This window comes from Anguilla anguilla, chromosome 5 (genome assembly GCF_013347855.1).
Source record: "Anguilla anguilla isolate fAngAng1 chromosome 5, fAngAng1.pri, whole genome shotgun sequence".
Taxonomy (NCBI): domain Eukaryota; kingdom Metazoa; phylum Chordata; class Actinopteri; order Anguilliformes; family Anguillidae; genus Anguilla; species Anguilla anguilla.
In genome coordinates this window covers 51307298-51332316 of record NC_049205.1, presented here as the reverse complement: position 1 = coordinate 51332316, position 25019 = coordinate 51307298, and the positions used below count along the sequence as shown (strand labels likewise).

Here is a 25019-nt window from a genome sequence, read left to right as displayed (position 1 = left end):
TACGCTTTATGAAAGCATATTCGGGGAGGCATCTCCTCACTGAAACCTGCCTACACACCAGCAGAACCTGCTCCTTGATTTTCATGCATTTTGTCAAGCGTAGCATTTTGAGACTCGGATACAATCAGCATTCGTTCTTAACTAATTATTTTTTGTTCTTCACAAATACAGGTAGTCAAGTTCAGCTAAACTAAATCCCTAAAACTAAATTTGCCAAACTGAGTTTGTGAAGAAAAGGTGTAATGCTTACATTTACTTGTGTGTCAAAGTTAAGAACAAATGTTGAATGAATACAGGCCATATCAATTTTTTGGTTCTAAGCACAAGCAATAGCAACATAATTCCTATATCTCTTTCAAAATATTTCAACAAAAAATGATTTGAAATATAGTCTTGTAAGAGTGACAGGGTTTTTACAATGACAGCAAGACATGAAGAGTATGAATTACTAACTGAAACACAAATAAACCAAACAGCCATTGTTTAAACCTAGGAAAGATATAATGAAAGTTCCTGATGTCATTTGACAGAGCATTCACATACACCCTCCATCTATTAAATCTTCCATCTTTGCCTTGCAATTAATACAGAGAGCAGCACAGACATAATTATCTCACTGAGAACACTTGCTGTGTACGAAATCGCATTTGATAATCTTTTAGTATCTTGAAAGCTAACCTTGATTTCAAGGGCAGCAACACGTCATTTCAGCCATTTAAGTCAACATGATATCCATTGATGTGGGATTACAGATGGATTAGCTCGACTTAATAAAAGGCTGATCTTTTCATTTGTTCATGAGTAATTTATCCACTTTTGACTCGCAAGCCGTATGTCAAATACAGTACAGTATACTGCCAAGAATACCACATACAGCTACGTCCACAGATGTGGTATAACAGAATATATATACATCATCCCTGGACTCCCCCCTACCACCCCCAAGATCAATACTTTAAGTGCGATATACCTTCAGTCAAAATCACATACATCAATGTCAACTCAAAGCCTCAGCCTGTGTAAAGACCCAGCTCCTCATACAACGACCCACCATTCGCCCGACTCCCTAATGATCAGAAACGCTCAAAGCCTATCTGCTGCAATTACGCTACAAGGGCAGTTTTTTTTTTTTTTTCTTTTCAAAAATTAATATGCCGTATTAAGGTTAATTATCCTGTCAAATGAACACTACGGGGGCTGCCGGGGCTTGCTAGAGTACGGCCAGTGGAGCAGAACAGCGGTGTAAAGGGTTTCCTCCCCAACAACAGATTATTTCACCGCAGGTACTGTATACTCCTGAGCGTTAGCATAGATTAATTCCACAGTAATTTGCATGGTTTTAACACAGGAAAAAACACACAATATGCCATGCCCTATCATAACAGTAATCAAAAGGGAGACTTGGATGGGGGGGGGGGGGGGTGTTATTCTGAAGTTTAAACTAAACTGTGCAGATGGATAGTTCAATCAGGATATACACAGGTCTGCACTCGTGCAGCACTGAATAGTTACACGTGAAAGTGAATTCATTTTGTAGTTCAGTCTGCATAGAGGACATCTGCGACCATTCTGTGGTGCAAATGAAACTTTTTACTCCCGGGGAGTTTTCAGACTTGTTTGAATCTCCAGGTTAGTTTGAGCTGGGACACTGGATTAATCCAGTATTGTCTCTTATAGCACAGCAGAAAATCACTCAGCAGTGATACAGGAGGGAATCTCTTCTGTGAGTGTGTGTGCTACACAAGCAGCCATCCGTGTCAGTCACCCTTGTGGGGGAGAATGCCTTCCTGGCACACGGAATAAACATCAGAATGCTACCTCTTACCAAGTATTATCTAAATGATAAAAATAAAAAGCAAAAGGAACTTGAAACAAGACCAGATGTAGAAACTTATTAATGTCTGTGGTTCTTCAACTTCTGATAACCTCTGAGAAGGTCAAATCCTCATGGATGAGTTTAATAAAGTATTTCTTTTCTAGAGTGAGTGACGTGTCTTTATTGAAATTTCTTGTGGAACCAATACCACAATAACCCTCACAAGAGATAAGAGTGAAATAGAGAGGAATGTATAGGGAATAAAATAATGAAAGAAACAGTGAATTATTTAAATTCTATGATTAAATCTGTTCAGTTTTATTGGATTGTCTGCATCATGGCTGAAATTAGTTGTTTCATGTTTTGAATAACTTCAATAATACTCCCTTGGCATGCCTGCCTTTTATCTTCCAATTCTATTGTCTAGTTTCTATCTGAATAAAGTCTTGCTAATTAATACATTGGCTCAGATTCAATAAACACGAAATCTTAACTTTTACTTTCAAAGAAAAACTTTCTTTTCACTTTCACATTTGTAAAAAACAAATGGTGATTGAATCCTGGCCATTATGCCACATTGTTATGACATAATGTGAACAGAAAGGTGCAGTGGGAGATGTGGTGGATGTCGGGAGCCTTCAAGAACTGTAATTGTAACGATGAATGGAAAGTTAGGTTTTTTGTCAGATTTAGATTTCTGTATAGTGTTACCCTGTGTCCTGAACTGCCCTTAATTCTGAAACTTTTGTGACTGCTAAGTGTGGTCCCCTCTGTTTGTCCCCATGCTGGCTAGTGGAAGCTCATCAATGTCCTGGTCTTTTCTATCAACTGGTAGCAGTGTAGCAGGGGACAGCAGGTGGTATCCCTGGGTGGACCTATAACTGCACATCTCCCGTACACTAACCATGACAGGGCCAAATCTGCCAGCTACAGGTATCTCACAACAACGCAGTAGACTCTGTAGACTTGAGGCTTAGACACAATAAAGCTGGTCAACACACTGACAGTGTTTATTAGTCGCACAGATCCCACTGAAACGCCCCTGCAAACACTTTGTAAAGCTGCTGGTGGGAGTTTAAAGCTGTGGCTGGCTTCGGGGAGCCGAAGAAAGATGTTGTGGGTAGTTCTCTGAATGAAAGGGGCTCCACACAGTCAGATCACTCAATCTAAGTCTCTGCAGAATGTGGGGAGAGAGAGCATGGAGCCAGTAAATCTTCACAATCTGAAATAAATCTAGAGATAGTGGCTCAGAAACCTCCACACAAACACACACACACATGCGCGCACACACACACACACACATACACACACACACACACACACACACAGTGGGGTGCAGGGGATCAGTACAGACGAGAGTAGGGGGTCAGTACACGCACAGCCAGTGAAAGTACCAGGCGAAGTGAGGCACAGCGGAGTCTCTGAATCACCTCTCACCTCCAGCAGGGAAGGCAGGACAGCACAAGAGAGCGGTTTCAATTGGCCGACTGCTAGGCCCAGAAGGCGCTCTTTCAGCACAGTGTTGTGTCTGAAAGTTCCTCAAGCCCAGTAGCTCGGAGCACTTATTTTTTCACTGATACTGTACGGCCAGGGAGACGGGCAAGGCTGCAGCCAGTCAAACAGGGGCTCCCACAGGACGCCGCTTCACTGCAGGCGTTGTTAACCGCGCTCTCTCCCCGGAGACGCCAGCCAGGTGCTCAGAGACACACCGGGGGACCAAGGCCGACACAGAAACATCTAAGCGCTTAATTTCCCTGTCTGATTATGTCCCGCCGCTGGGCAATCGCCGGCTGCTTCCAGGTCATCTGTATTCCACTTCTCCACTTCTCTCTTTTCAAATTAATCCAATCAGCACAAACTTGCAGCCCCGTGTCCAAGGCATTAAGTAGATTAACACAGATTAAAGAGAAACCGCCTGCTCATTTCTGAGCTCTCGGCTTTGGCAGACACGCCACTGGACAGGCCTGGTGGAGTCTGCTGTCGCCTTTCCTGGCAAACATTTGGGAAATACTCTGCATTCTTGAGGGCATACTTTCTGACTTGAAAAAATATTTGCTCAAGGAAACATTCTAACAAAAAAAACAAAAATATTTTCTGATTTAAGCAAATATGTCTACACCTGTCCCATTCAAGGCCCTTGTAAAATTCCCTTTTAGAAAATTATTCATAACGCCAGGCAGGTGTGTGATGTATTCGGTTGAGAATAACTGTAAGAACTTCGGCATTTTCATATACACCTGACATTCACATAACACATGTAGCACAGAGCTTCATTAATGGGTGAACACGTTCTGAGAGATGCCAGAGGTACACCAGGGCAATGAATCCTGCCAGTTTTTGCTTATTTCTGTGCAAAGCATAATCCCAAAATGCCATGGGAATATTAACACGCGAACATCAAATACAAAATTAAACATTGCTTCGTCTCGTCTTTTCCTTTGACTCGCATAAAATCTCATGTTCCGCATATTAATACATGCAAATAAAACATATCCAACAAGGAATCAAGAACCTGCTGCCCACCCACTGGTGGCATGCACAGTTTGGTGTCTGGACTTTGTTGATTGTGGGTAACGCACAGGAGGTGAAGTGAAGCTCACCGTTGTTGCTGTTGTCATCCACCAGGATGATCTCTTTGAGGAGGTGGGACGGCGTTCTCCGGATGGCCGAGTGGATGGAGCGCAGGATGGCGGACAGCGCCTCATTTACGAAGATAAACACGATGCTGACTTGCGGGAGGTTTGCAGGGTACGAGATGTTTCTGCAGCTGGGATGGGTGGGGCGAAGAAAAGAAGAGTAGACTAAGGTCAGGTTTGTCCTTCAGGGTTCAGATCTGGAGCAAATGAGTGGTTAGGAGATGGCGCTACTGTCACTGAAAGATAAAAAATTATCTGGTTAATCTGAAGAGAACATCGAGGTGCTGGAATTCTCTGACAGCACATCTTAGGTCTTGCTCTAGTTTTTATCTCATTATATCACTGTCATATGCTACATAATGAGGGCTGCTGAGAGCCTGTAGTCACCTACCTGCATGCTCTCGCTATGAAGTTGTGCAGCGATGTCGCAGGCCTGATATATTCATACTTATAGCAGAGGCTTGTGTATTCCTTGAAATGTATATGATGTAATACATTGAAATGTACCAACATTTAGTAGAGTGATACAGTAATAACAAAGCTAAAGGCTCTTGACTTATGTAGATTTTTTTTACAGAATTAAAAGCCAAATTGCAAGTGTTTAGTGAAATGGCAGGTGTTGTTCAGTTCAGCAGGCTTCCTTCCGTATACGTACCTCACGAGTAGAATTGTGGATGGCTGCTCATTACCATCAGATGTAATAATCATGATACAGTACAACAGCAGCTTTAAAAGGCAACTATATTTTTCTAATATTCTTTGGCTATATTTTGCTCTTATCCATAGTATCCTATTCAACATCTGAGGTGGACATTTGCTCTTGCTGGCTTAAATGGACAATAAAGCTGCAGCCATAGTGCTTTGCTGTAACGTTCCCATTCCACGTGATTCACAGACTACAGCAAGAGGACAGCTCCATACTATACGTGTATGTCCATCGGCCAAAGTGGGATAGGAAATTATCAAATGAAAAAAACTGGCAGCTTAAGTACCATTGTGTTAATCTACAGGCTCCTAACTGAAATTAATAATGTTTTTTTTTGTTTGTTTCCGTAGCTCTGTTAGCTATCGAAAGCAGTGAGAATGTATTGCTTTGCTGGGTTATTATTTCTGTTGCAAGACTATTAGGACCTTTGACTGGTCATTTTTCAACCTTGTGGCTACAGGCATTGCCATGGAAACAAAAACATGTTGTAACGCGAATTCTGAATTATTTACATGCAAAGTAAGGCAGAACAGATAAATTGACTAATACCTTCCTAATCACAGCCTTTTTTTGCTACAGTATATCAGTCTTCGTATTATGCGAAAATACCCATTACCCATTAGCCATAGAAAATTATTATTATTCACAGAGAGAGAGAGACAGAGAGAGAGAGGGAGAAAGTGAATTACCCATCAGGCCTCAGGTCAGGGATGGGCCGGTCCAGGGAGAGGCGGTCGCTGAGGTAGCCATTGTAACCGTAGTACTGGAACTTCTTGAACGCGATCCTGCGGCTCTCGGGACTCAGGTCCTGACCCCAGTGGGTGAACAGGGAGGAGTCCGAGAAGGATTCAACCGCTGCGTTCTCATCCTTTGGGGGTGTCTCTGTGGACGAGGCAGAGTAATTAAAACTGTGAACACAATACTCGCTTTCTAACGACACTGTGGAGGACGTCTAGTGAGAGATGGCTCCAATAACAATGAAATTATGAACTTCTTGAAATGAGGTTCGAAGTGAGGTTTCCATAATTATTTTAACAGTCAGACTGGGATGTGTCTAATATTACAGTAATCAGTGTGGTATCAAAACTACAGTTAGTTATATATGTTATTTTCCCTCTACAGCACAGCATTTCACCCCAACTAGTGCCATGGGACTTGTTAGCTGCTTTTGTTTACGCTGCTGGCTACAGATAGTCCTGTAGCCACACAACACAGAATTCGACAATCGCTAACCTTGATTTTGTTATGCTCTTGCATTATACATTTTGTATAAAATATCTATCGAATATCTACATTGCTGTCTTTTCAGTGTTGTGGTTATTTCTGTTGTGTCTCTATTCTGTGAAATATAAGACTTTTACCTTTATACACACAAATGGTGTCACAGTATGGTAGAGCAACCACCAAGAAAAACACGTCTCATTAACGCTAACCGGTAGCTTCTAATCTGCAGTGTAATCACATAAGTTGCTGACTATTTTAGCTATATGTAGGTGGCACTCCTGCCTGGCAGATAGTTGTAGTGCTATAAAATCCACTTTTTTTAAGGCAGCTCATTGGCAGTGAGACCTCAAAGCAGCAGCTCATACACGTCTTCATACAATAGACAATGCATGATAGATGGCCAAAACAGGCATACATTAGACATTCCAGAACATCACAGAGGCCTGCTCTACACCCATAGTCTAATAAATACACACAATGATGAAAAGCTCCACTCACGTAATTCTAAAATCATAATTAACAGACCAAGTTATTTAACTGGCACTCTATTACACCAGCATGGCAGGTAATAACTCATAATTTCCATTGTGACAGCAGACAATTACTGCCGGCTCGGGCGAACTGCAGCCAGGTTCGTTAAGTATCTCTCCAGTGCTGAGAAGGTCTGGATTTAAGCCACACAGAGAGGCGCAGAGTGTTCAGCAGCGGCATGCCAGGGTATTCACACTGTCACGCCTGTAATGAGCACTCCAAACATTGTCTCCAATCCCCCTGTCGCATTTCAAATCCTTGAAATGAATGTGTGAACAGGCAGGACAAACAGCTCCCTTGGCGTACACTGGTATAGTATATACCAGTGTATCTGTGATTGTTAGCGCCATAGTTTCGTCTGGGCATTCTGTAACCCAATCCTCACACAGCTGATACATCTTCTATGACTTATTTATGTGAGTTTCAATTGCAGAATTGGCTTTGCTAACATTAAAAATGATGATGATTAGATTATATTTTAACGACGGGGTAACTGATATGGAATTACACCATTCATTAAAAATGAATTAATGTGTAACAGGAGTCTGTGGTTTATGCAGTTACACAGGCCATGTGCAATTGCCTTCCTTTTAAACCTGACTTGACCCAATCTCATCTCCACCCCTCAACCTGTTAACCATAACCTGATTTAACCTAATCAGAAATCAACCAAAACCCCCTAACCCCAATTTGAAACCTAACAACAAATCACTCTCCTTACCCCAGCTTTCCCACTAACCCTAAATCAAACATAACTTTTTCTGTAATTTCTACTTAGTATATAGTGCCTGTGGATCCACATTTTTAAACCTTTTTTTTTTGTTGCCATACTTCCTTTTATCTAAACACAGTAAAACGTTCAGTGCTAATTTAATTACCTCTAACAGAGGCTAATGAGTCCACGAAGGGAAGAAATGTTCCCCATAATAGTAAAACGTCAGCGCCGATTTAACACCAACTACATTTTGTTATGAACCATAAATGTGCACTTGTGTGCAAGGCATCCAATAATGCAATTACATATAACTTGTTGGCAGTTGAAAGCTACATAAAAAAGTTCAATACACAGCTTATGGTTACATATTTAACCTCTCGTACTATACCTTAATTGAAGGCATGCATAACCACATTAATGTTTAAATCTCACTGAATATGCATGAAGTGTACTGTGTAAATCTCACAGACACCACACGAAATGCAGTGCGTAAATATCTCGAAAGGTGTGTGGAATGCTGTGTGTCATCAAATGTGTGTTAACGTAGCTGAAGACGCATGTATTGCAATGTGTAAATCTCACTGAAGGTGCATGGTGAAGGTGCCTGCATGTATTTATACAAATTGTTCTGGATTAGGACATCTGCCAAATGCGTTAAATGTAAATGTAAAAGTAAAACTCACTGATGGTGCATGCAGTTCAGTGTGTAAATACCACCGAAGGTGCATGCAATACAGTGTGTATTTGCAAAGGGCAGAGGATTGAAACTCTATTTGTAGATGACAGCAGTCTCCAGCTCAGTGAATTCTGGAATTCTGGCAACAAAGGAGGAAATCTGCATGAGCCCTATAGGTCCACAAATGTGTAGGCTCCAGTACATGTGTCATAGCTGTGACAAGCCCCCGGGCAGATTTTGCTCAGCAGTTACAGGGCAACTGGGCAAGATCGTATCTGCCTCCTTGCCTTGTCCCCAAACACTGAATCACTGCTGCAAGGTCTCTCATTACAAACCAAGCACACGGCTTACACTGTTACCACAGAGTCCCCAGAGTTATCCAGAAAGGATGGAGTTCATCGCACAGGTTCTCACCACACGGCAGAATGACAGCCTTTGAAAGCCGAGTTCTCCTTAATGCTCGGCACAAAGAGCTGCAGAGACGGCGCTGTAATTCAGACCTGTTAGAGGTCTCACCACAGAGCCGCCAGTCAGGGAGCCGAAATGGAGGCAGGGTGGGGCTCCAGCCGACTCAAAGGCCGCACTGTTACCTGTGTGCCACCGAGAGGCCACACGCTCCCTGGTCACCTCCCTACGAAACACTGGAGAGCAACAGGAACCGTCCCAGAGGCCCACGGCTAAATAAAGGCTGATATTGACTGAAATTAAGCCCAAAGAACCGGGAAGGCTTCAAATGCCGTACAAAAGTACAGCAGAAATATGAGCCCGCATCATCAACCACGCCATGCAATCTGGCCTGAGGTAAGCATGCTGAGATTTCTTAAGGTCACAGTATTAGATGCATTATCGCAGAAAAACTTAGATTTAGGTCTGTGTGGTTTCCAAAGTTCAGTGTCAGGTGAGTTGCAAAATCAGGTGATGTTGATTCAACTTGTCCTCTTCTTGGACTTTACAAAATTATTATAGCCTGGTTTGAAGTCAATCACATTATGTTCTGGAATGTTCGGTAAAAAATGAAAGTATGTAACAAGGACTTGCCATTCGAGACCACACATCCTGCACAAATTAATATTCTAAAAGTCACAAACTGGAAAAAGCCACGAACATTTCCCATTACATTTTTTTTCCTGTTTTCAGCCTTCAACAATGCTGTTGAAGAATTGTTTGGCACTCAATTCTAATGTTGTTAGAGGCAGTCCAGCCACATGCTGACTGCATATGCATCCAGTCGTACAGTTGTATGCAAAAAATTTGGGCACCCCTGTGTGATTCAATACAACAAATCTCTGAGTGAACAGAAGCACTACGTAGTACAAGTTAAATATGAAATATTTCTGCACATCACATTTTCGCAGACTCAAAATAATAAACTAAAGCGAACATGGCACATACAAATGTTTGGACACCATGTCAGTTTTTACATAAAAGCAGCTCCTTTAGCAGACCTATAATGGCCTTCAACCATTTCCTGTTGCCAGCTAAGTGTTTCTGTTCTTGCTATTGCATGCCCCAATGATTTTCAATAATATTCAATTCCGAGCACTATGTGCCATTGCAAAGCCGTCAACATTCTTTTCTGTTCTTCATGGCTGATTTTGAGGTATGCTTGAAAGGTCCGTTTGTGGTCAAATTAAAATTTTCCAGGGGAGTAGATGCCAGATTTATTAGCAAAATATTTTGATGCTTGCTGGAGTTCATGATTCAATTAACCTTAACAAGAGTGTCAGTAACAATAGATGCAAAATTACCCCATGACATAAAAGATCCACTGCCATATTTCAATGTACGGTAGGTATGACGTGAGTGTCATTCTCCTAATCACGATGAAATATTTTTACAGGATGAATTAAAAATCTGCAAGGACCAATTATGTTCTCTTTGCTAAACCTTAAGCAACACTCATTCTTCTTGAATGTACAACGTTCTGAAAATACAGACTCCAAACTAATCTTGAACCTGGGAAAAATAACCACTGGCACCAGGTGTATTTGTTGACCACTGTAAAAGGTAATGAGTTTCTGGGTGGGAAGTCAACCATGACGACCAATCTCCCATTTCTTCAGCTCAATATGTGACACACACAACTTTTCAGTCATCGTGAAGGAAGAGCATTCAGTCAGATGGAAATCAGACTAGGGACACAAAAATAAGCTGAATGGGATAATCCCTCAGAAGTTTTTGGGTGATTTTCTAAGTTTCCGGTTCGTTTGCCTTGCTGCTGGGTGGTCCGCTTCAGTAGGGCTCCCCAGTGATGAACGCAATAAACTCACAAGATGGGTGGATCCAGCATATATTTGCAGTGACTCACTGACTCAACAAATCACACAGCTTTGCTGGGGAAAGAAAACTAATTTGATTGGAACATAATATAGGTCAGTGACTGACAGCACTTGCTAGCCCCACCAATCAAATGATTCATGGAGCGTTTGTCAGCAAATGAGGTTTGGAATCTGTGAGCTACTTCTAAAGGCTGCTGATGGATCTGTGTTTAGTAAGACCTTAAATGGTGGAAAAGGACATAATGTGGGAGTGTTATTGAATTCACACTAAGCAAATGCAAATGGATTACAAAAAAAAAAGTGATTGTCCTCCAACATGATGGTGCTCACTACATATATATATATATATATATATATATATATATACACACACACACATTTTATGAAGCGTTCATGCTCTGCATTGTTAAATTACTGTTTTACTAAATCCAGTGATCCCGTATTGTCTAATCTGAAATTGTTATCCATAATTGCGAAAATGTCACATTCACATAAATTCAGCGCACTGCTTAATCAACAGAAATAATGACAAGATGGATGATGTGTAAAGAGATTCCGAAAGATGCCGGAGATTACTAGGGATACTACAGCTCAGAATCCTCACACATTCACTTGCTTTTTTTCCTTCAACAAAATATTTAGCATGAGCAAACATCTGGTCTAACAGTAAATATAAAGTCAACTGTCTTCCTTGCATTTGCCTCAATTCATCAATAAACAAATTAACTGAACCACATAATGCATAGTTCACTTCTCTTCATTACAGGCGATGCTACACTTAACAGCACACTTAAATAAGAATAGCAGTTATTCAAACCTATAGTTACATGCAAACTATTTGCATTGTTTGTTCATCATCATGGCAATATTATCACAGCATAAACATGATAGTAGCACTGCCAGCAACAATAATATTGTAATGAGCATGCCAATCACGATGATGTAACACTGAAATGATGAGTAGCGGTACAGCAATTGATCACCAGCCCTTCAGGGTAAATACAATTATGTTGCCTTTATTAATGCAGGTACTTATGGGCAGCATTTGGAAGGATGGATGAGTCAACGTGCTTGTCGATATTTATTGGATGTTAGGGAGAGGGGAATAGCATGAATATCAGGTGCCCACAAGGTATGCGTTCCAAAAATCAATCTCCAAACCCAGGGCCAAACTGCTGGTCCATCTATAATCACAGAATTGCTGGAACAGAGCTGATGTTCCTCACTGCTCTCAGCATGAAATACAACACCACGTTTTTAATTTATATTACCAGCATGGGCACTTTTCAGAGTTATGGGTATTGGTATTGATTTTTGTATAGAAAACATTGCTCTGCTCTTTTAAAAAATTCTTTAAGGTCCAACTTTTCTATTACCAGAAAAGTGGGGGTGGGGGTGGGAGGAGGGGGGGGGGTATATTCAATGTTGGTTTAGTTATTCCTCAATGCAAAGTGTCTGAAAGCTTTGAGTGACTGTAGGTTGAAGGAGAGGGGTGAGGGGGGTTACATTCTCTTGTTGGGAATTAGTGGGAGTTAGCCCCTTTTGTTTTGGGGCATTTCTCAATGAGAAGGACTCCGGTAAAATGCTTCCTTATAAAAGCAGCGGAGCAGCAAGCTCCATTGTTTCAGCTGCAAAATCGAGCTGAACCAGGATCTTTGTTCCGTCCTGATCCAATCAGCTCCATTCAGAGGCCCTACTGCGAACTGGGGTTTCTGCTCTTAACAGAAAACACTAACAATCATGTGACATTAAAGCCAGGAGGTTCTTCACTATGGAAAATAAATCAATAAATAAATATGTTGTCTTGCAGATTCCTGTCAGGTACAAATAAATAACAGATGCAAAGAGGGCAAATACACGCAGAGGAATTATTTTGGTATTTTTACCAATAGACAGACATCTACGCATCATTTATCAGCAATTGTACCAATATTTTCCTCATAGATTTTTTTGCAATTTTTTGAATTTTTAGTTTTAGAGAAAAATAGTATTTCTTCTTGTGACCAGAGAACTTAAAGGAGGGAAAATGATCCTTCCCAATTCCTCCACTCTCAGCGATGGTGGCCCAAGGCTCTTCCGGAGAACCGCCTGTTCCACTAATTAGCCTTAAGATGGTTTCTTTTGTGGCCAGGATCAGCAGCACAGAGAGGGTCACGGCAGTGCAGTTTCACAGAGACGAATTGCCTTGGTAACCTGCTGATTGGGCAGCTCAGCGTGCTGAATCAGAGACGGGGTCAATGCGTTCTCCGGGAAATGCATAGAGGCCCATTCTATTCAGCTAAAGAGCTGCTTGCTGCCAGTCTTAGGTGAGTGTAGGGTGCTTTGAAATGAACGGGACACAGCAATTTACAGGACACTGGGGTACAAAAATGTACTACTGAATCATGTAAGGCTTCACAAAGAGAGGCCAAGGGGCTAATCATGGCCAAGGGGCTAATCACTCAGGGAAAGATCTATGGATTACTATAAGGCTACTTTTACCATGTCAGAGCCAGTAATCCTGATTGAATAAAAACATGCATGCTTGTTATGTAGTGATAATTTATAGTTTTACACCAGTCTACGGTTCACTTGGCATACGCCAACTACTGATTTATAGTGGCAAATTACTTACATTTTTATTTGGTTGGATTAGTACCAATAGCGTTCTAGTGCTATAGATACGCAATGACGATTGGTTCATATTTTAAAAATGTCAAAGCAGTGGAATAATAATTTATCATGTTAATACCAAAAAGGTACATACCCACAGAGGTAAAGACCCCACACTGATCCGGGATCAGGCAGCAGCTGACCTGAGGCGGTTCTCATGGCTGTAGCTTGAGCCCTCAGGCAGTGTCACATCTCTTTATTCCACATCACCTCTCATCATATCACCTCAGGGAAATGCCAGATCACTGTGTGACTGTCGCCCTGTCTCTATTTTCCAGTGAGACGCACTGGCGTGGGCTGTAGCACGCATCCAGGTGAGTCAGAATAGAAAGGTTGCCATGCCAACATGCCTAAGATAAACTACAATACAGTTATACCCGTCAAAAGGACCTCAACACACTTTTCTACCCCAGTAAAATCACCACCGGCTCTTAACTGGCTTTGATAGGTTGGTGTACGTCATGTCTGCCAGTTAAAATGGTTCGGCATGACTGGCACTTTCAAACCTAGTAACGGGCATGCCTCCAGGTTTTGCTAGTCATACTAACATTGTCTGGTCAGTTAGCAGTAATTGCACAAGCTTTCCTCATGATACATTTTCTTCTGGGATTGTTTTTAAATTTTACCTTGTTCATTAGAAAGCAGGAGGGAAACATACCACCCAACACGTAAGCCATAGCTGCCTAGAAACATGCCAGTTCTTATAAATCAATGTAGCTTCTGTACACTGTGGAAGCAGAAACATTGCACCAGGTGGAGAACACCAAGTTAATAAAAATAGGGTATGGGTTGTTTTATCTTTGCCCCCATAAATCTTTCTTTCAGGTATGCTCCATGATGGCCTTATGTCTTACTCAAGATTTCTCAAGATTTTGCCTAAGCTTCACTTGTCCATATTCCATCACAGTTTACACTTCCCTTTCTCTGTCTCTTCCCTATGTTTGGCTCTTCCAACAGGAAAAAGCAAATCTGAGTAGAACCTAAAGCACACTGCTAATTCAATGTGGAAAATTTTAGCAGAGCAACTCCTCTGTACCAACACCATGCAGGCACTTATCTTGCACTCCTAAGTGAATAAACCAATCAATATTACAGACTGAGGAAAAAGCATTAGACACAGTGTCTCCATACAAATGGCTTTCCCCAGCCAGTAAGATGAGCACTTAATGAGAGAATGCACAGAGACCCAAACTTTTCTATTAGGGTGAGAATGAGCTCAAAGTTACAAGCCAGCAGACTCCCCCTTTGACCTGTGGGATCATTTACATTGCTAATTAGCAGAGTTAATGGAGAAAATTAGCTTAATTATGGGGGTGAGGCTGTCAGTAGGGAAAAAAGATTGGGAATGGATTCTTTGTATGGGGTCACAAAATATAATTGTTTTGTAATGCAAAACTTTTTTATTACATATTAATTACATATATATTTATTAAAATGTATTAAAATTTAATTACATGAAATTTAATTCCATGATTATTCATCTGTTATGGTGGTAGAATTTCTAATTAAGGTGGCTCTTCTTAACAAAAGCAAGGCTACAGGCCACATTGTTCCAATAACAACACACATCAAAAAGGATTCTTACATTTTTAATCTCTTTTGAAATTTTCACCCCATTGATTATTTCTCATTTCAACTTTTGCAAAGTTATAGTCAAATTAAAGTACATTTAAATTGATATTTTTCTACTTCTATACAAGTAACTTAATGAATTGAAATAAAGTACTTAGATATCTTCAGAATTGTATTAAAACTAAAAACCTGACAATTATATAATTGATCATTATTCATCTCCTTTGTATTAACCTAAATTGGGCCAGATGCATTAATTTTCTTCAATGAATTCAAGTGTGTATTCAGTGTATTCAAGCTCACACTAAATACTTTAACCAGGTCCACCTATGCTGATTCGAGTCCACCTGTGTTTTCCAATTGCATGATTACAGAAAAAAATATCTCTGACTCTGAGAGGTCGCACAACTGAAACATTAGATCGGTCACACTGCCATGAAGACCAAAAAACTGCCTGTGGAGCTTTGATATGAAGCTGTTCGGAGGCATAAGGCTGGGCAACGTTAGAAAAGATTCACAACATTTGAAATCTCCAAGGAGCATTGTAACAAAATGTAGAAAAAATATGGAACAATCCAGGCACTACCAAGATCCAGCCAACCTCCAAATCTGAACAACCTGACGAGAAGGGCAATTATCAGACCAAGAGGCCAGGTGCAGCACTGAGTTAGAAAGCTTGTTGGCTGAATTCGAAGAATCTCTTTATCTGGCCTCTTGGGGAGAGTGGAGTGGTCCTGAGACCTCCTGGAAGATTTTGTGGTCTGATTAGACTAAAGTTGAGCTCTTTGGCCTGAAAGCAAAACTCCATGTTTGGCACCAACCACACACAGACCATCACCCAGGTAACATCCCTGCCATCAATCATGGTGACGGAATCATCATGATGTGAGGTTGCTTCAGGAAGCACTGGGAAGTTTGCTGCCATTAGCGGTAAGACTGATGGAGCCAAATACAGTCAAATCATTAGGGTGAACCTGTTACAGTCTGCAAGAGATCTTTGATGGGGCAAGGATTCATGTTCCAACAGGACCCAAAGCACATGGCAAAAACTACAGAGGACTTAGAAACAAGAAGATCAGTATTCTAAAAGCACAAACTGAAATCCCATTAGAAATATATGAAATTACTTGAAAATTGCTATCCAGCTACACTATGTGTAACTTGGCAGAGCTGGAGCAAATCTGCACTAAGAAATGGTCAGCTTGCTGACTTAGTTAATTACACTTCAGCAAGCACTACTTTTATGATACAATTAACTTTTACATTATCATCAACTGCGTAAAAGAAACTGGCTGATCTGATTGGCCATAATGAAAGATAACCCAAGGTAATTTATTCCTCCTAAACCAATCTCTTCCACAACGGCACTTCTGGAGTGCTATAGTCTCTAGTCACAAAATTACTAAAACTGATTTGGACATGCCTTAATGTACCACCAATTTGCCTTAATTACTGCCATAGTTTGGCAATTATGCCTTGACTGAAAAAATAGGGCCCTTAATGATTGTTGGAAGCCACTCATTGGCAGTGTGCATTTTGACATTAGCATTACTACATTTGTGCGACAATGTTAAAGCTGCCACTAGGTTACGGTCAGGGTTTGTTCCTAAGAGGGTAAAATTCTGCTGTGATACAGTTTGTGCACAAAGCCTTGCTCCCCTCATTATTAGCACAGTATAGAGCAGGACAGAACTCAAGAGGTTGAAAATAACTTCCCCAGCCCCACTTTAACGTTTTACATTCCCTATAGAGTTGACAACTCAGAACAGCTACAGTATATTGGTCTTTTTTTACAAGCCATAATTAGGAAATGAGGTTATTCAGGAATCAGGTTCACTTGGCAGAACTAGATTATTAAAGATATTTGGTGGTTTCCCTGGGTCTTTGGAAGCTCTAACAAAGCAAAAAAACACCTCTGTAGATAACAGATACAAATTGGTTTCAGGAACTGCTGTTTTTTAAAGCACCTCCATTATATCATAATAGAAACTAAAGTCAGCAGACAGGCAACAAAGGATGAATTGCTGCTTTATCGAAATCCAAAGGAGATATATCCTTCCAAAGCTGGTATGCAAAAAACAGTTTTGAATGTCTGTGCAAGTTACCCTTCTGAAAAGAGAAGACAGTAGATTTTTACTAAGAACTAAGAACATCTGTAGAGCTGTTTGCTACATAGACCTTTGCCTTCCCTGTAAATGAGATAAGGTGAACATCTCCATGTGGAGATGGTTATGGGAATCCTGTCAAAGTAAGAAAACTAAACTCTTCAAGTGAAGTCCTTAAAAGCAGCTCAGCTTCAGTCCCAGGACCCTTGCCTTGACAGGCATGTCAGGAAGATGTGTATGAAAACAATGCTCACTGTGCCTCTGTGTACAGCACACCGTGCATGCTTTTAAACGGACCATTACAAGTACCAATCACCCATCCCCCAACCAAAGCAATAATAAAGGTAAGATAAGGTCAGACATAATAACCCTTTAATTCTTGCACGTCCATTCCTTTGATAAATATCCTTGACACTTACCTGCCCCCCCATTTTACCATTGATTCAAACCACTTAAAATACTGTTTTTTAAAAAGAGCCAGCAGGCACGTCCTCTTCAGGTCTATAATGAAGATGTCCCAATTTCCTTGTCCCTGTGTGGTATGCATGAAAGCTGGGGTTAAATGGCTGACGTACCCTGGGATCACTGTTGGCAATACATTTTTGTCTGGTGTTCTTCTACAGAACTGTTGTTGAACACTGGTAACATACCCAAGGGTAACACAAAGGCCAACTGAAACAATAAGATCAAACCCTGGATTAATATCCACTCAGCTTTCAATCAGGGCAATTCAGCAGTGTCTTGTTGGCACAATGTTCCCTTGGGTAGCATTACAAGAAACTAAATACAGTCCTCTTTGGCATTTGTCTATTCAGTGACATCAATGGAAGGCAAAAAAAATAAGAATATTATGATCCCACAAGGTCTTACAAAGTGTCTAAAAAACTTGGGGATTTCATTTCAAGGAGGAGTGAAAAGATACGCCCAGCTGCACCAGCTCTTCCGCTAAAGGCGATGTGTGTTTCACTGAGCTCAGAGATTGCAGAAGGGATTTATCTGTCTGTACAAAACAAAAAAAGATTTTGTACTTCTCATTGCTCTAAATCCCTCCCTGCAAGCTGTGAATTGCTGATCATTGTGGTCGGGGGCATCACTTCTGCCCAGGGTACGGCTGGGGCATGCGTCTTCCCCTGTGAGAGAAGCCAAGAGGGACGGCAATGCCCGAGAAACATCACTTCGAGTCCATTAGCCTGAATTAAAAAAAAACAATTTGCAATTTATATGCAATTCACTCAATGGAGGCAGACATTGTGCCCATGAAAACTAAAGTTAGCTAACTTTACAAAAACTCTAGAAAGTAAAAGCTGGTATTAAATCATTCAGGTAGATGATGAACAAACTAAAGTAAATAAGCATTAAGGCAAACAGAAACAGCGACAATTCACACACAAAACACCTTGTGCCATACTACAAGCTCCTGTAAGAACCCAACACATAAGAAAGACAAGGACGCACACTCCTGACACACTTCTCAGTTTTAGCTGTATATGCCCACATCTAGCCAATGTCGACACGCACAGGAGATTTTAGATACCAGCACTGGCTTCAAATATAGTTTATTTGTGAATCTGGTTCTGCTGCCAAAACCCACAGGTCTCAAGACTTTGGATGAGATTACATTTTTAAAAAAATGTCCCACTGTATAATCTCAAATGGCAAATCCAGTATAGGTGTTTCTGGGAAAGGACTTTTGAGTTCCTTTTGGATCTGAACCGCAACAAGATAAAACTACTATTTGAAATACCGTCTGTCGGGGTTCACCTTCTGATTTGCTAGGAGAGCCGTCTGTAGCCAGACCAGCATCCAAATGAAAACAGAAGTTAAAAAAGTCTTTTAAGATCTGGGATTTCCTGCCAGGCCTCTTCCAAGTTAGTAAAGTAAGATTTGGATAGCGATGATCATACCATATAGTTTCTGCCAATGATTTCTTTCTTTTATGTCAGGCATAGATCAGATTTCCATCCCTTTGAATCTTTTTAAATAAAAAGAACAGTTACCTCAAGAGATTTTTTTTTTTGGGGGGGGGCTCTGTTTATTCCACAGTCAATGCTCCTTATATCTCAAACCCTAGGAAGCCTTCTTGGACAGCTGGAACTTGGACAGCTCCACCCTTACCTACAGGGATGCACACCTGAAGATGATTGGTCATAAGTCTCAACAGCTCCTGTGTGTGTGTGTGTGTGTGTGTGTGTATCCATGCTTGCGATACTTGGATATTCCCTATTAGAACTTTGTTACTCGTTTTACTTTTTTTGTGCTTCTCATGAAGGGGAATAAAGGAGCTCTTGGCTTATTTAGAGCATTTTTGTGTGCCTGTGTCTAATCCAATCATAACACTGCACATTTGGTTCCTTGTCACAAAGCAGCAGGCCATCCCCGTGGGCAGCTAACTGTCAAATTGAACATCGATCATGAGATATTATTGCAGCTAAACTTAACAGTGCAGAGCAAAGAATTTACATCATGTAGCCTTACATGCCAGGTCACTGAAGCTGGATGTTAGGGTAAGACCTGCCTGTCCATCTCAAATATACCAAACAGAGCAGAATGTACTGTTGAGGCAGAATCTGGAGCATTTGGAGGCGGAGCAGAATCAGCACGCTCAGACTGATGAAAGTAGATGCGGTGACGAGACAGGGCTTTTTGGGCGAAAAAGAAAAACACTGAGGATAAAAATGGGTTGAAATGAATCATGTGCTCAGCCATGTGTAGTTTTCATTGCATGCGGGGAATGAAACAAGACATTCAAATTTCCTGCTCTAATTGTATTGTTGGATCTCTTCCACAGCATACAGATGCTGACAGGCATGCAGCTAATATATTAAATCAAACCTATCTGGACCTGAGGGGCTTCAAGAATCACAGCGGTGTAAAAATGATTTCTCTAGAGCACATTTTCTTTCGTTTCTTTCTTTTTTCAGCCATTAATACAATAGCTGTGAATCTGCACCCAAGACTGTAGTTGTGTACCAAGGCGTTCTGACTGAAGTCTGCTGTTTATTCTTAACGTTATTGCACCATAGGTTTTTTTTTTGTTCTCTGTCAAGGAAATGAGCTCGGAGGCTGTGCAATCCCACATCCCCCTGACATCGGAAACACACTCCTTTTCTTTTCAAGGCTAATTACACCACAGCTGGAAGGAAACGCGTTCTGACAAGCGCTGATCCTTATGTTTAATCCATTCAGGGCCGTGCAGCTACAAATTACACACAGAATTTGCAACTAAACAAGACAAATTTCTGCCTTTCAAGTCTTTCCACATATTACTTCCTCAAAGACAGGCTTTTATTTTTCCGGCTAAGATGAACACAATTAGTTTTGACAAAGGCAGCAGAAATGTAAAATGAGGGGACGGTGAATCTGGATTATCTGTCTTGGAATTTTGAGGTGCTGCAAGACAGGAAGAAGCAGTCACTACAGGAGGTGCTTAACTGGCAGTGAAAGGGGCTTATCAGCGAGTTCTGAATAGTAGCTTTAAAACCTGCGCTCTGCGAGATATTGGTTGCTGTGAATTGATGTTTTCGTACGGTTGTGTGTTCATTCTGACTGCAGGACTCACCGGGGGTGCAGTAGTGATTTACAGTGAGCAATCGAGGCACATCCGCACATGCCTCTTCCATTTCACCCCAAAGGGATCGAACAGGGGGTGTTTAGTTTGAGTCTTGCAGAGCCACGTGCAGCCAATAATAGGCAACCAGTTCTAATTGGCCGTATTAAAAATGGAACATTTCTCACAAAGCATTATTAATGGATAAACCAGGGAAGACTGTGGAAACAGTGGTGGGCTGTTTTGCATTTTTATGTAATCATTTTTCGAACACACATTTAAAAATGCTGCTCTTGTTTATTTAAAAATATCTGTACATAAGCCCTATTGAGTGTGATTCAACTGAAGAGTTATAAAATGTCTGCTTTGATTCACTTTTGGATATAGGAATTGGGAGAGTGCCTTTTCTGTCACAACAGCCATGTTTACATGTAGATTATCTAATCATTCCAAATACATTCATTCCATTTGAAGATTCTAGTTGAACTGTTTACATGCACATTGACCTGTTTACATGTGCAAGCATGTAATAAAAATGAAACTTTTTTTGATATTCACAGAACCTAAAACTCTAGCTAACTTGATCTGGAATTTGAGTATGCAGAACAAGAAGAAACACAAAGTTCTATAAATATATACAAATATACATTGCATGCTGTGTACAATATTTGCATTGATAGTGTCTCTTACATATCAGACAGCATTTTCACTGGAATATAATTTTTCTCCTACAGTCATTAAACAGCAGAAGACGAGCTCAAGAGCAGTTATACCACAATGTCCACTCAGCAAGGTGCTGAAACCCAATACCACTGCCTCCTGCCAAAAGCAGAAGTGAATGGATGAGAGTCCGCAGCAAAGACTGCTGGGAAAAAGCTGTGCTGATGGAGTTTACTGATGGACAGTCTTTCATGAAATTGTGCAGGTTAATGAAGGGGCATATGGCTCCAGAGGAGGAGACAGTAACAGCCCCGATTCCACTCATCACACCAGCTCTGATCTTGCTGTACAAGCTAGGCAGCTGTGCCGAGTGCAGGGTCATTTCAAATCAGTTTGGCATCCACAAAAGCGCAGTCAAGATGTGCGCATACATGTTTTGAAAGGGCATGGTGAAAGGGCCAATTAAACAGCCACGTTTGTTTTTTCCAGATTTCCTCTGGAATTTGTTGACGTCACTTATTCCGTGATTGAACTTGTGCAGAAAGAATATTTGTTCCATCCAAATACCGCAGCCGGTTAAAGCGTTTACATGGGTAACATTCTCCTATTGATCAGACTATCAAAATGTTTACACCACCCCTTTCAAACCAAATGAAATTTAAATTGGAATGGGACAGTCTGTTCTGATTGAGGTGGTCACATGAGACATCTTTATTCTGATTGGGTTGGTAATCTGATTAGACGTGGAGTATGAGGCTCCATGTAAACGTAGCTAATGTCTGCATCAGGTAGAAACAAGTTTTGCCCTCCTGCTCTCTGATTGGCTCACAGTATAAAGGGTCTTTAAAATGACGTGATTATGTTGAGAATCTGTGATGCATAGATACTTAGGTGGGTTTAACGGCTCATTAGGTAAGCGGTCACTCAGCTGCATCAAGGTTATGCATTATTTAAAACAGAATGGGGGCTTCAAATGCTGGATGGCATGCAGTGGTTTACTAAGGTAAACTGTAATACTAAAAACAAACTTGTTAAGTTCACTAAAAGGTGAACTGGGTAAAGCTACTGGGTAACCCCTTTTCAGAATCAGAAATAATTAAGCCTTAAATCAAATCATCAAAAATTATTAGTATTCATATAGCGCATTTTACAAACAATTGTCACAATACGCTACACAAACAACCCTGGCCTAAACTCCCACAGGAGAAAGCCTAAGGCAATAGTGGCAAGGAACAACTCCCTGGTAACAGATAGGAAGAAACCTTGGAAGGAACCAGACTCAATGGGGGAACCCATCCTCCTCTGGTCGGGTAAGAGTGTAGGTTTAAATAACCAACACGGTCAGTCAGTTCACGTTGATCTAATTTGCGGCAGCTAGGTGACAATCCAAAGGTGGCAGCTGAGGTGATGGGCGGGGCCGGGTGCCGACAGAGGGGAACGGCAGGCGACGACAGAAGTGGGCAGGGTGGAGGCGGCGACGAAAGAGGGGCCGGACTGCAGTGGTAGGGGAGTCCCGACGACAGAAATCATAAAATTAAAGCACAAATTTGGAGTCCTTTAGAATCTTAAATCATGACTGGACAAAATTTGCCATCCTCTAGCAGCTCTTTTCCAAAGCACCATCTAATTAAAGAGATGAGGGAAGGATGAAGGAAACCTTGATATATTGCTTCCGTCAAAAAAGCAAAAGCACCACACTTCAAAGAAAAAACTCAAGTACTTTCTTATACTTACTATATTTAGGAAATGAATGGGATGGGATTCCTCAGGTGACAGAAAAGACATCTTTGAAGTCTCAGACCAAAGCAGCCAAAACAAATCACTTTTATTCCTACAAGTATTTTGCATCTATCTGAAATTTTTTTCCTCCAGCTCTTGAACTGCTGTAGTATTTCTTCCCCCCCAAGCTTACAAATTGATTGCTAGTGATGGATTCGTAACATAAAATGTTTCTCAGGAGGCGTTTCCATGGTGCTCTGCCATGTATCATCCAGACCAGTTCGCCCACATTGCGATGCTGGTGTGTATACTGAAACACTGAAGAAAAAAAAGATAAAATTACATTCAATCCTTCCAGTTAGTTTGATTTGTGACTAAATGGTGGCAGTGTCAATGGGGTGCAGTGTTCAGGTTGTCCTGTGGTTAGTACGAACAGATGCCAAACACTGCCAGTGCATGCTGCTTCTGGAAGGTGTTGCAGTACATCCTTGACTCAACAGTCAGTCTAACTTGCGCTCCCCCTCTTCTGAAGCTCCAGCCAGCCGTACAGAGGTGCACACCTCCACTCCACTCCTGTGCCCCATTCTTACGCTCTATCACAAGAGCAGACCTGCTCAACCCTTCCCGCTTGGTCACTTTCTATTGGCAAAGCACCACAAAACCGTTCACACGGGCACTGATGCATTTTCTGTTCCACCCCGCTGTTCTTGACAAAATAATTCCCCGCTCGGGGATTTATAAAGTATTTATTTTATCTATCGGCTGTCCCCTCCGGCTACCCCTTGAAATAACTAAGCCCCCCCAAGAGCCAACACAGTAAAAAAACCTAGATACAATAAAGGGAAAATTCAGCCTGACACTTTCTAACAGCTGCATCATAAAACAATTGTAGCCCGTCCTTTTTTCCTTTAAAAATGTGCGCTCGGTGCCTCTGTCTCAGTAATTCAGCCATCTGCTGGCAACATGTAGCCCATTAGTACAGATTATGAGGTCTCTCAAATACTCAGTAAGTTCGGAGTCATTGAAATATTACATTCTATGAGCTGTATTAAATTTGTATCCCTCTCAGAAGTCTGCACTGAAGACCCGTCTTACTCTCAGCATCCTGATACATGCATAATACATGCAGACCCTGAACTCAATCTCCCATGAATCCCCAGCTGGGTTCACCAAGACACCCCTGAATGTCTTGTGGAAATTGAAGGTTTTTGTAACATTCTTTGTAATAGAAGAGAAATCATGAAAAAGCAGAAGAAAAAAATTAAAAATTAAAAAAAGAAAATCAGTGTCCAAAAGCATCGATCGCACACCAGCAGGGAGAAAGAGGGTCAATGCCAGATCGGAGACACTGGCCAAACACTGATTACAAATCAAGCAATGATAATGGCAATGAGAATGTCAGAGTCAGAAAGGCATTAATTAATGCCTTATTTGATACAGCTTTGAGCACAAAGCAGTTTTGTGTTCGAGCTTCTTTTCTTTGGGTAGACGGCCAAAACAAATACGTACATACCACTCGCTGAATGTTTCATACACTTTCTCAGGACTTGAGTAACAGCATGTTTCCATGCTTCCATGCAAGACTGCACGGCTTAATTTCCAAGAAACAGTAAAGCACACGAAACTTGCTAAACCAGATGAGAAGCGACTCCACGGTAGCTAATTAAATAGAGACCTTAATCCTTATCAACACCCCACAGATCCCCCTGGAGTGCCCGCCAGAGTCACGTTGTTTATCTGATGCCATGGGTCAGCTAAAGGCGGCTGCAGCCACCACCAACTGGCATTGAGGCCCAGCTGGCAACTGTCATCGGCGAGGGCTCCTTTTGTCCCCTTCCAAAGAGCTGTGAGTTGTCTTTTCATGCAACACGGGTAGAGCAGAACCCCTCCGAGCCAAACACAACAGCAGGCAGCAGCCCCCTCTGCTTACAAATGCTCTCTCTCTGTTTCATTCTTCCTGCATTACTTGCAGGACGCTATTGTGTTTCTCAGGAATGCGCAGGATGCAAGCAAAGACCTAAACATGCCGTGTCGCATGTGCAGTATTGCATTTACAACGGTGTTCTTCTTTGTGCTCCAGTCTCCATCCCTTTATTCTCGCAAAATTAAAACGTCTCAATGCAGGTCACAGTGAAGCAGCACATCAGCAATTTAGTCATATACTATGTAGAAGAAAATACA

At 41.4% G+C, this 25019-nt stretch overlaps 1 protein-coding gene across 1 annotated transcript in view; it reads right to left on the bottom strand.

Annotated features, from left to right (window-relative positions):
- The window catches only part of galnt18b (UDP-N-acetyl-alpha-D-galactosamine:polypeptide N-acetylgalactosaminyltransferase 18b), a 77738-nt gene that overhangs the window by 26245 nt on the left and 26474 nt on the right, over positions 1 to 25019 (bottom strand). The window contains exons 2-3 of the mRNA XM_035416815.1: positions 5848 to 6040; positions 4417 to 4583 (exon numbers count right to left, since the gene is read on the bottom strand). Coding sequence (XP_035272706.1) covers positions 4417 to 4583; positions 5848 to 6040 — 360 coding nt within the window. The remainder of the gene's footprint in view (positions 1 to 4416; positions 4584 to 5847; positions 6041 to 25019) is intronic.